The following is a 13,189-nucleotide window of genomic DNA, read 5'->3' as shown; positions in this document are numbered from 1 at the left end:
CATAAAATGCTAGTGTAGATTAGAAGTGCATTGGAATGATTTCAAAAATCTTTTGATACACCCATGTAACTTTCTGTACATCTATTTGGTGCCCGTAAAAAACGCCACATATACTTTATTAGACAAGCAGCCATCTGTCCAAGTGGTTGCTATTGCACCAGTATTGAGCAAGATTGCTTGTCAGCATTGGTGTATTCTGTTTACTGCACCTACAGCAAGCAAATTGTTTGGCATGGAGGAAAATTAGTGCTTTCTCCTAGAAAAATAAACTGAGATCTCTTGATAAATTAGTCACTTCAACAGTCATTTGACAAACTTTTGGGACTTAATTAAAAATAAACATAGAAGAGCTCCCAGGGCAGTAGACGGGTGGTTTCGATGCTTACAGTACTGGTTGCATGCCTGTGGCTTTTCTACCAAGTGGGCCTGTCAGTACCGTATCAGCCCTCTATCTCTGCAGCTTGTTCTTCAAAAATGCAATGGTTTGGCTTCTGAGCAGCCAGTGTTTAGGGAACTTGGCTTTTGATTTTTTTGGTACAGTATTAGTGTGAAGTGTTTCTGAAACGTTCTGGAACGGTTAAACTGGAAAAACTACATCCAAACAGTTTCTGACGTATTAAGTGCAGCCTTTATCTCAATTGTGCACTTAGGTACAAGCAGTGGATTTCAGCTCTTTGCTTTCAGTGTAGCAGCAGAACAAAACCGGTCTGGCTAGATAGCAATACTTGATGTGCACGGAATTGCTGATCATCTTCCCTCCTTGTTCCAGGCCCTCCTGACTACAAGTGACTTATCTTTTCACTTGGACACATTGTTGAGCTGCTCAGACTGAAAGAAAACTATTATAAAGCTACCGAGTTTGGTCAGTTAAGAGCAGTGGGAATAGGACTCCTCCTTTCACACCTCACATCCTAAAAAGAGACTTACTTTTTACTGTGACAAAGTTAATTTCCACTCTTGCTGACGTGAGGTCTTAGTTTGGTTTTACCCTTTTCTAGACATGCAGCACTTTTAACTACAATTATATGCTTTGATCCTGGGATTAATACCTTTAGTTGAAACAAAGGGGTTTTTTTTCAAGATGAGCAATGACCAGGTAACCTGACAGGGAGTGAGTTCTTTCGAAATCTTTCTGAAAACCAAAGGAAAAAATACACTGAGAAACTAATTTGTGACAATTCTTCAGGAGTTTGGGATTTTTCTCATTCCTGCTCACTTGCTTCCTGTTCTGCAGTGGTGCAAGTATAGCCTCATACCCCTGTACATGTAACAGGCTCAATTCCTATGCACTTTTCTTCATGTCATATGCAGAGACAGTTTGGGGAAGACTGTTAACTGAGAACCTTGTTAGTTTCTTTTGACACTTTTCTGTCTCTAAATTAGAGCGACATCAATTTCTCAGATGACCACTGAGTGCAGAAGGAACTGCCTAGACAGTCAGACTTAGAGAGTTGTGGTCAACAACTCAATGCCCAAGTGGAGGTCAGTGGTGAGTGGCATTCCACAGGGTTACTATTGAGACCAGCACTGCTTGAAATCTTTGCTAGAGATACAGACAGTGGGATAAAATGCACTCCCAGCAACTTCAGCATCAAGCTGTGTGGTGCTGTTGACATGTTGGACAGAAGGGATACCATCAGGAGGAACCTTGACAAGCTTGAGAGGTAGGACCACACAAACCTCATGAAATTCAGAAAAGCCAAGCACAAGGTCCTGCTCAAGGCAATCCCAAGCACAACCGCATGCTGGGCACAGAATGGATCGAAAGCAGACCTCAAGAGAAGGACTTGGGGGTGCTGGTTGACGAGAAGCTCAACCTGAGCTGGAAATGCATCCTTGCAGCCCAGAAAGCAAACCGTGTCCTGAGTTGCCTCAAAAACAGAGTAACCAGGGGGTCAAGAAAGGTGATTGTTCCCCTTCACTCTGAGACCCCACCTGGCATACTGTGTCCCCAGTACAATACACACTTGGAGCTGTTGGAACAAGCCCAGAGGAGAGCCATGAAGAGGCATGGAGCACCTCTTCTATGGACACAGGCTGAGACTGTTGTGATTTTTCAGCCTGAAGACGAGAAGGCTCCACGCAGGCCTCCTAGCAGCCTTCCAATATCTAAAATGGATACAGAAAAGATGGTGAGGGACTCTCTATCAAGGAAAGTAGTGATAGGAGAAGGGGTTGTGGGTTTAAACTATAAGCAGGTAGATTAAGTTTAGATATTAGGAAAAAGTCTTCCTTGGGAGGGTGGTCAGGCACTGGAAGAGATTACCCAGCAAAGTTGTGACTGCCCCCTCCCTGGAAGCACTCAAGGCCAGATTGGATGGGGTTTTGGGCAACCTGGGCTAGTGGAGAGTGTTCTTGCCCATGGCAGGAGGGGTTGGAAATAGATCGGATTTAAGTTCCCCTCTGACCCAAAACATTCTATGATTCACAGAAAAAATCTTGTTCTTGTGGGTATAGTAAAGAGTGAAATAATTCTCACACTGCATTTGAGTTTTTCTCTGCTATCATTTGAAGAGAGGATAAAACTGGTAGTATATATCTATTGGGAGAGAACTGACACAGAAGACCCACAGAAAGTAGCAAAAGTTGACAGAAAAGTCTTTTAATGTGAAAAGCTTCATCGGGTACAGGACAGCTCCTTGAAAATGGAGTATTTCACATTTGATAGACTTTGAGAAAGTGAAGACGTGGCTTTGCTTTGCTTGATTGTTCTCTTAAATAGTAAGAAAATCCCCACATACCCCAATCTATTGAAACACAACCCACAAAAGAACTGGCCATGGAAGGGATGCAGTGAGCCCAAGAAGTGCCATGTCTGTAGCCAGCAGTCAGGGAACATATGGTCACAGTGATCACGTCAGCACCTTTTTAAATCATGTTGCCTGTCCTCAGACTTCCTCACAAAGAGCAAATAGTTGATCAGAATTTGATCCCTACATTAAAAAAAACCCAAGTTGATGGTAAAGTTACTTTTTTCTCCCTTAATAATCATGTGCTATAGAAATTTTAAAAAGAAGCAATGCTGCTGCCATTGCAGGGAATTTTGGCTTTTCCTTGAAAAACACATTCTACACAGAGTAATTTCTCAGCATGGACCACAATGTAATTCAATAGTCAAAGAATATCAGGTTAAACCAAATTTATAGCTGCTGAGACACACACATGGGTTTTCTATTCCATTTCCTATTCTTTCCTATTTATAACAGCTTCCTCAGAGGATTATTTGTCCTTCAGTGAAGCAGGAAATGAAGCAGCCAGCATGTGAATAGAGATGAATTATATTGAACATAATAACAAGGAAGCCAATAGTATCATTTGACTCCCACACAGGTGAGATCCCCTGTTAAAAAGTAACAGGAATTCAGAAGGATTACAGATGCTTGTAACAGGTTACAGAGAATGTTATCTTCTGCTAAAGGAGAAAGTAGGCAAAAAGTAAGACGGTTTACCATACCATTGAAGTGCGTTATGTGATTATATTACTCATGAACACCCACATAACTATTATAGTTTTCCCCATAAATTCACAAACCAATTGTTTTTAAATATAAGGTATTAACTGATGGAATTGCTGCTCATAAGTTTTTCAGGAATTAGTTTACATCATAGAATACTGTGAACTAACCTGAACAGATTGGGGAAGCCTGTCTTATCCACCCCAGCTTTGTCTGAAGTTCAAATGTGAAAGCATATTCGTAAATTATGGAACTGAAAATTGCATATCTAGTTTATAGATCGAAATGTTGCCAAATGCCTAGGGCTGTACTCTTCACCTTTCTAGTCTGGAAATGCCTCTGCCAAATTAAAACTGGAGAACGAAAATGAACATGTACTGCTGGAAGACAGCAGACCATAGCAGAGAAGGGAGAACTGTAAAGGTTAGAGAGACTGCAGCAGACATTGCTTGGTGTATTTCTAGCTCACCCAGGAAATTGTGTGCTGAATCAGAAGAATTTTCTTCACCTAACTTTCTTCTCTTGATGAGAATAAAGCAGTGGAAGATCCTCTCACCACAGAGGAGTAGAAAGGAGGAGCTGAAGCAGTTGTAATCAAGTGGATTGTCTGTGAACAGCTCTTGCTGCCACATTAAGAAGGGAAAAGGGACACTGGTCCCCCAGGAATTAAGACTGGAGGCAGTACCAGAAATCAAGCCCTGTATGGCTACCAAAGTTGGGATTAAAAAAAAAATCAGTTTCTGCGTGCTTCAGTGTTGAAGCTTTGGTTACAAATTCTGTCTCAAGTCTGGTTATAAACTACCCCCTCCTAATCTGTCATGTTCATTAGTTCACTCTGTGAGTGGCTACGGCTTTTATAAGCAAAAACTCACAATGATTATGAAAACAGTTCTTATTGTATGTAAACTATATTTCAGTGTGTACAAAACTAGATTGCAAACAATACAGTAGCTTTTCTAAAAGCCATGCACTGAGCTAATTTGAGTTGCAACTTCTTTGTGTGACAACTTTTGAACTTAGCCAGCTGATATGGGTTTACCCAGATTTGTAACGTGCCCTCTAAGTGAGTCTGGCACAAAACATTAAAATGTATATGGCATCAGTGTATATGCTTAGCCTGATATGCTGCCATCCTTTTTTCTTCTTCACTCAAATACCTGTTCTAATGCAACTGGAACACTGCCACTAACCATCTCAACTATTAATAACTGTCAAGTTCTCATCTATTCATGCACTCGCACAATTACAAATGCAAACTTCCAGCACAGTTCCATTATAAAGCCACAGTATTTTAGAAGTTACTTGAATTTTATAGGTATTTAAAAAAAAAAAAAAATCATAGCAGGAGGATACAAAAACCCGAAATGTAAGACAGGAAAGCAGGAAGCTACATACTGTACAAAAACTATTTCTGTCTGTTGTTAGGAGTCTATAATCTAATGAAATTCATGTTGGCTTAGTATTTGTCCCTCACAAACCTACCCATTAAAAAAAACCTACAGGCGTCCTTAAAGGTCATATTCTAACAACCATGGTTTGCTCTCACCATATTAATAAAGATAATAGACTGCAGAACTACCATTTCTCCTTTCCAAAGTTTGGCCTTGTTCAACCATCCCTGAGACACCACCACAAATTTAGAGAGCCACTTGTATACACATAATTGTGACAAAAAGGTTTGCTGAGAAACATTTAAAGTCTGTGGCTATTTCCTTCTATCTTCAGGCTTAAATATGCATTACGGTACATTTTCGTTTAGGTGAACCCATACAGGACAAAATTATTAGCACTGGACTAGCTAATCCCTGAACAAAGAAATAGGAGAGAAGGAGCCTGTGTTCCTTCAAGGCAACCTGCATCTACCAGTAGCTTTACTGCAAGTCCCTCAGCCTACAGAGTCTAAAATTACAGCCACTTTTTTGCTGGCTGTACAACTAGAGCCTTGTAGCTCCAAGGCTTGGAATCCTACAGTACTATTCCCCAACGGTTTCAAACTTCACTTTATTTAGAAATTTGTTCTAAACTACATGGAAGCACTGCTCTGAATATTTCACATTCCTCAAGCAAGCTCTCCTGTACTTATTCTCATGTAAAATGGCAAACTAAATATGTTAATTGGGTTTTGATATGTAGAGGTAAATTCATAATTCCACTACAATCGGGAGAGCAGTAAGAGTATGTTTGTTAAAAATACGATGTACATACAGATCAAGGAATAGAAGGCAGGATTCTTCCCAATTACCTTGTTTAATCAGCTGATGACTTTTACATTCTACTCTTTCAAAACAAGTTTAAATGCATTTACCTCTTCTGAAGTATAAATTCAAAATGCTTTAGTAACAAAAGCATTTTTGCACCTTTGATGTCTTCCATATCTTCTAACACTATGCAAAGAACACTTGCAAGCAGCGAACATGGATCACACATTCAGCATACTTACTACTTCCTCTGATACCATCTTGTCTCTAACAATTTACTCTGAGGATCACTAAAAGAACCAAGAAGGGAACCTTACAATAAAGCCATCTGTCACCTTCAACTTCCTCTTCTCCTACTCTCCCTTAAAACAGCCTGAAATTAATACCAAAAAATTAATTTCCTGTTTCGACAGGAAGAGGCCAGATAAACCAAAAATGTTCTTAAAAGTTTGATTTATGTAACAGGGAAGGTGTGGTGATGTATTACAGTACGTGCTACACCTTAAGACCAAATATTACCACACCCAGGAGGATTGAAGATCTGCAGGAGCTAGATCCAACCATCCATTTTCCATGTGTGGGTTTGTTCCAGAATTGAACTTCCAAGCTATTTCTCAATTCCCACACATCAGATGAATTTATGGTATAAATGACCATGTAGGCTACAAAACCATTTAACTGCCACAGCAGATCTTTTTCAGATCTCCCTATCCAATGCATGCAACATGCTACTTTCACAGTATGTCCAACCAAAACAGTTGTGCTGAAAAGCAGGCACAATCACAGTTTAATAGTACCAGTGAATGAATTTTAGACAAGCCAACAGAAAAGGAAGAATTCTAGTGTGTTATAACACTACTCTTACAAGTTCTAGCAAATAATTAAAAAAAAAACACCAAAAGAACAGAAGAGGGGGTATGTTTTGACTGATTCAGCTTCATGACAGTACATGTCCCACTGCCACACTAAAACTTCAGTCAGCAGTGCACCAAGGTGCATATGGAGACCACTTAAGCCCACAATGATGCCTCAGAAAAGCCGATTTTTTTGCCATTCCTTTTCCCATGCAATTTATTAATAGTTAACTAGTAGAATATACTTGCTTGGCAAACTGCGTTAATACTAGTATTTTCAAATCCACTTATCTACTTATTAAGAAGTTATGTTTCAAAGTGGGAAATCTAGAGGTGCCCATTCCACCAACAGTAGCTAAAAGCCACTTGATTTACATGATCATAAAAGATCCATTTGATACAAAAATAATACATTTAATGTAAGTTAGCTTTGTCTATCTGCAACTTTAAAAAAATTATCTGCTCTACAACCACTGCCCTTCATAACGAAAATCTTATCTCCTCCAAAATGAAGTTACTAAATGAATGTTAAAAAAACCTGAATGTAATGACATACAAGTTAAGGAACTGCATAAAAATATTCATTTCAGTAATTTCCTAACTTCCTGTGGTTTTAAGGTTGAACAAGTAAACTGATGAATAACCAACTGAAATTGAGTTATTTCAGCAGCAACCGCCATTTCTTGTCCTACTTTATCTCTGAATTTGGGCAGGCATGACAAGAATTACAAGAAATGTACAAGCCATTATTGCTTACATATAAAGAACTGCAATTGATATAGAAAAGATTAAGTCATCTTATAGTCCACCTGATGTTTTAAACTTAGCTTTTCCTTCTACATAGTCATCAGCTACCACAGTATCATCAGAATACTTCACAGGTTAATTGCAATACAAACACAAAAGTTCATCCTCAGTAACTAGATGTTCAGTACCTCAGAGCTTAAAAGTCTCAGAAAACATCACTTCTATTTGATATGCACACTGCCTGTTTTCACTATAATTGACTTTCACATTGCCTAGGCAGAAGCTTTGTTTGCAAAGCTTCCTGTATTGTACAGAACAGTGCTAAAGTTTCAGTCTGCAAGTAGTAGTCCAGGAAGCGTAATTACCACAAGCAGATGTGGTTATCACCTTATCTATCACATCTTTTGAACAGTGCCAATATCAACTCACATTAAAAAACTTCCCCAAGCTATTAATTTTACTGTTCAGTAATGGTTGTACCCAAACTAACATTGCTTGATGGAGTATCCCGACTCTGATCCAGTAAGGCCAACGGTCTTCTAAGATACAAGCATTTCAGTTCACCTGCTCCTCAAGCACCCACTTGAAGGAAGAATCCTTTGCAGGCATGCTGTGATTTTACTCAGACACACTATGATCTCAAATGTAATGTATTTTATTCATTTGCCAAAATGCTCAGCTCAACCTGACTCATCTTTCATGTATGCAGTATACAAACATCTAAACAAGTCACGTATAAGGAGCATATTCCTTTCTCCACAGAAGAATGACACCAAATCATCTCAGGAGTCAGAGGCGATATGCAATGTAGGCCCTGTAGCACATCACGTGTCTGACAGTAGCACTTCTTTAGTCTTGCCCTGATATGGGTGGAGCATCACCTCAGCTGGGAAACCTATCCTCCCAAGCACATTCACTTCCATTCTAAAGCTAATTGATAAAAGCTTTTATTCCACAGGTTGACACCAGTTCCTGGCACATTAGTCAGAATGTTGAGTTCATAGCTTTTGATTCATCTCAAAGCTCACGGGGTTTAAGACTTCAGTATTAAGCATAAACAATTTCTGCTTTTAAAACAAAGTACGAGTTGCTCCTTGTAGGATGAATCACCAAAACTACTCGCACTCCAATCAAACAAGCTTTCTTACACCTAACAATTTATTTTTCCTGTTATACAAGAACTTTTTCCCTATCTACTTTTAAAGACAGCACCACACTCAGAAGACAACCCCATTCAGCAATTCAGTCTGCAGCTAAGTGGAGTACCTTTTCCTGAACAACTACCACACAAGCCTGAAGTGAACTTGGGGTAACGGAGCATACTTCTAGTGTGGCACTAGCCAATACCTGCAAAGACTTTTTCCTACTTATTCTAATGCTAAACAGACAAGATACATTATTAAGTTTAATAAAAATACTCAAAACTCCATTGGCCATCTAACTTCAAGTCAGCCAGTGTTTTAATAGTCAGGAAGCACCACAAATGCTGTTACAACACCTTTTCTCATGTACCAACTCACAGAATCACAGACATTTCAAGGGATCTCCTTCCTTTCTCAGTTTAGTTGAAACATCGGCCCAACAAGCATGGTCAACACCGAATGCAAACCAGCTTGCTAAAGACTTCATCCAGATTTCCAGGTCTTGAAAACCATGCAAGGATGGAGAGTCCACTGTCTCTGGTCAACCAATGCTTAATAATCCTTCTAATGCCTGTTTTTTTGTTCCCTCTTCTTATACAGGGCGTCATCTCCTGCGACTTCTCCGGCTCCTTTCTATGACCCCTGTCTTGCGTTCTTCTCCGATGAAGTTCTATAAAAGCCTGGCTTTGATTTCTCAGCTGAAAAGATGAACAACTTAATATAACTTTGGATTTAAACAAACTACATTAGCTGTGTCAATTTAGATCCAACTCTCTCAAGCACAATGATTTTCTAGGTACCCAACAAAATTATATAATTCTCATGTGATACTGAAGTGTTAAAGAGAGCAAACAAAATCTAAGTTAAAGATTAACAGAGGAATCCCAGCAATCTCCTTGACAACCTTAATTTAGTCTGTTTTCCCTAGTAAAACAAGCATACTTTTAAACAAGCAAAACAAGCACATTGCCAAACCAGTTAAGAACGTAACTGCTTACTGCTATCTCATGCCAGTCTATTCTCAGGTCTGGCAGAAGATCAGATGATTGTTTGCCAAAACAATTTATATTTTTTTCTGCCCATTTTATTGTAAACAAAAATAATGACAAAACCACCAGGAATTCATTCCCACCTCCAGTCCTTGTGCCAGCAAAAAATGGAAGGGGAGAGGGGAAGATAAAAATCAGAGCTTTCTCTGCTCTAACGCATGCAATGTGTCGAAGTGCTCATACAACAGCCATTGAATTTCAGAAAAATACTCCAGTTCATACACTGTGACTGTAAAAATCACAACTAAATTCTCATTGTGCAGTTCTGTCATGTTCAACAAATTATATGAAACTGGCATGACTTTGAAAATTAGTTGAAGTGGAAAAAAGGAATTACTAGTTCTAATATAGCCCCTCTTCAACTATTTGTGTACATACACATGCAATTATCTTACAGAAAAAACAAACCAGCATTTTCTTTTCTAGCACAGATACTTTCCTGATATCCTAGTCTTAGAAGTAAGTATTAGTCAGGCTTCAGTGGTTTTGGGTTATATTTAAAAAAAGAGGCAAACAAAAAACCCCTCCCATACAATAAAGCCACCAAACCCACTACGCTTCTGCAGACCAAGCACCACTGCCCACCTTTTACTTTCAGCTAGAGAGCATGGGGAAACAAAAAACTTCCACCTTCTTCTTCTAGAGTTTCTCTTCCCCCCAAGAATAACTTCAGCTCTCCCAGCTCCCTGTCATGTAGAGCCATTTTTAGTCTATCACAGAAACTCATTCCCCTAGACTCCTTCCCAATGACTTGCCTAATTTCAGCTACCATACCAGAAACTAAAAATAAATTCCTCCGTTACATGTAGTTGCACACCTTCTCCCACCAAGCCCTTGTTCAGCACTCCACTTGATGTGAGAAATAAGTTCTGGAAAAAAGACCTGCTCCTCTCAGCACACTCTAAGAGCTCCTTGAATGAGATGGAACAAACTGACAGAGTGCAGGTTGATTCATCTCCATAACTGGATGAATTACAAGCTGTGAAGCTGAACCAAGAAAGCCTCCACAGCAAACTCTGAGAAACTTCATATTCAAACTCAGTGACAAGGTCACAGCTGCATGAATAATATGGTTTCTCTTACAGAAGTCCTAAATATACCTTTGTCTTCTTAACACAGTAACGAGAACAGGGATGAAGTACAAATGAGGTTGTCTGAGTACTTAGATATTCCAGGCCTCAACAGAACCAATTCCTTATTTAAAATTATAGACAGCAAAATTCAGTAAGTTTATTCCCCTATACAATGAATGAAGCCTTTCCCTGATTAGAGTCTTGTTTTTCCCTCACAAGCTCATAGCAGTAATTCATAAATCTGGCTGTCCATTCACGCTGCCTCAACCCCTCTGAATCCCACCCCTTTTCTTCCTCTTCATGTCAGTTTCAGACACCATTCATGTACACTGTGTCCAGAGTGACAATACACATGTACTTTCCCATTCACTGAATTACATTATCAGAGACTATTCACTTTATCTCAGGGCAAAACTATCTTTCAGAAGGCAACACACCACTACTTCGATCCATGATGGACTGTAACTATCTTCTCAAGAACCAAAAGCATATGAAAACAAACAAAATCAAATATTAACATAACTTACTTTTTCCCCCCACTAAATTAACAATAAAAGCCTACTCTAGAGATTCTAGACTAACTGGAAAGAACATACAGTGGAAACAGTTGTCCTGTTCAATCCAGTTTTGAGCTCATTTCACTTTGATTTTTTAAATTATGCATTTCTTTCAGAACGTGTTCTCCTCTGCTAAAGGAAAATTTAAATGTGTGCATGGCCCCCAACAGAAGGCCTTTCATGAGTGACTCTTGAAATCAATTCCCTGCAGGCATCTTCAAACAGCCTTCCTAGCTGAAGTAGCTAGGAAATAGTAAGAGTAGGATCAACATAAACAAACATCTTGTTTATAGGAAGTTTATTTATGTTTATACTATGAAGGAAGTAAGAGTTTATTTCTGAAAACATCACAAAACAAATCCAAGACATTACATGTCATTACCTTTTGATAAGATAGAGGCAGTCACTTTTAATACAAGCACACTTCAAGTCATTCAGTATTCTGGCCTTCTGTCATCCTTTTAAAATAATTGTAGCCTTCAGTAACTGTTCAATGCCTCATACCTTAGGAATTTAATGTCTTTGCCATGTGTATATGAACTTAGCTTTCAGTGACAAAAATTAAATCTGTAGTTCTCAGGCTGATCACTATACACCATGAAAGAAGGACAAGGTGGGAGCACTTACACCTTGACTCAATTTCAGTACTACCTGTGGAAACCCTTGCACAGATTGGACAGATTTTCTAACTGGCACTCTATTCAATGAGAAAAGTCCGGTTCGTTTCCAGTGTCTGCTACAGTCCTGCCCTCGAAAATCCACCAGAGAAATGAGTTAAAATGAGTTGATTCAAAATTAAAACACGTGTAAGCAAGAAAAGTAAACAATTAAAAGTAAACACTCTCCTATGCACTGGTGTTGTTGCTACTGCATTTATAAAGTGAGACAGAATCCAGTGTCTTTGGCTTTGAAATGTACCTATGTTTCAAGTTATCAGGTCTGCAATTGGAAATGTTTTAAATCAAAGAGTACAGGCATAATGAACAAATTTCGCAGTCCTAAAGAGGATTTGTGTGCTCAGAAGCATGCCAGGCCTTCCCAGAAAGACTGGACAATATCCAAATTCTTCAGTTATTTCAGCATTAATTCAGAAGTTCACCTGGGAAGCACACTGTCTGCATCAGAAACACCAATACCGGGGATGCTGCAACACAGACAAAGAAAAAAACCCAACCCCCAGATTCTTCCACTCCAAAGGTGAACGGCACAGAGGGCACACCAACAGGTCCCGCTCACAGAGTGCTACCGCACCTCTCCCCTCCCCACAGCGACGGCCCAAGCGACACCCCGCCGAGAAGCACCCCGGTGTCCCGGCCGCCCGGCAAACACGGGAACCCCCGGCTCCCGCCTGCGACCACCCCCGGTGCGCTACCACAGACAGGCCCTCAGCGCGCCGCACGCCCCCCTCCAGCTGTCACCTCCCCCTTCCCGCGAGCACCCAAAAACCTCCACGAAAACTCATGGGATTGTTACTAAAAAGCCTTTAATTCCCGAAAGCCCCGCACCCCCCGGGCCCGCCCGCACGCCCCTCCGCCCCGCATTCTTTTTCTACTCGGGAAGCAACAAGACGGCATCCGAGCCTCCTCCTCCCCCGCCTTCTTCCTCATCTCCAGGTCGTCCCCTACCGCCCTCCGAGCTCCACAGCGCGCTCACCAGCTTGGGTTTGTTCCGGCTCTCCTCTTCCGCGGCGCGCCCACTCCGCTTCGGGTTCATCCTGCCAGAGCTCAGAGGCTCCTCGCCACCGCCAGCGCCCGGAGCCGCCTGACCGTCCATCCTCCCACCGGCTCAGCGCCACAGCAGAAACCCGCTCTCTCACCGGGACTGTATCCTCAAGGCCCCATAGGGCAGACAAGCACCCTCAGTCGCCTCCCGACTACCCTCATACACAGCTGGATGAGCTCCTGCTCCCGCCGCCTCCTCCCAATCCACCGCCTCAGAGACGACGAACGCCACCGCGCATGCGTGCCGTCCGGCCGGCGCTACAACGCATGTGCCAAGGCGATGCACATGCGCTGCAGAAGCAAGCTGAGGCAGCGGTGCACCGCCCGAAGGGCGGGTGCTGAGGCGCCTGCTGGTGCCTGCCTGGGAAATGGCGGAATTCGGGGCGTTTGAAC

The 13,189-nt window shown here is 41.0% G+C and overlaps 1 protein-coding gene across 1 annotated transcript in view; it reads right to left on the bottom strand.

Annotated features, from left to right (window-relative positions):
* Positions 1–12,983, bottom strand: part of DIAPH2 (diaphanous related formin 2) — a 226,576-nt gene extending 213,593 nt beyond the window's left edge. Inside the window, exon 1 of the mRNA XM_084268950.1 lies at positions 12,729–12,983. Within this exon, the coding sequence (XP_084125076.1) occupies positions 12,729–12,848 (120 nt within the window). The 5' untranslated portion in view covers positions 12,849–12,983. The remainder of the gene's footprint in view (positions 1–12,728) is intronic.
* Positions 12,984–13,189: the final 206 nt, after the last annotated feature.

The sequence above is a fragment of the Gallinula chloropus genome, assembly GCF_964237585.1.
Source record: "Gallinula chloropus genome assembly, chromosome: 11".
Lineage (NCBI taxonomy): Eukaryota > Metazoa > Chordata > Aves > Gruiformes > Rallidae > Gallinula > Gallinula chloropus.
Note: the sequence above shows the minus strand (reverse complement) of the source record. Positions and strands in the feature narration are given on the sequence as shown.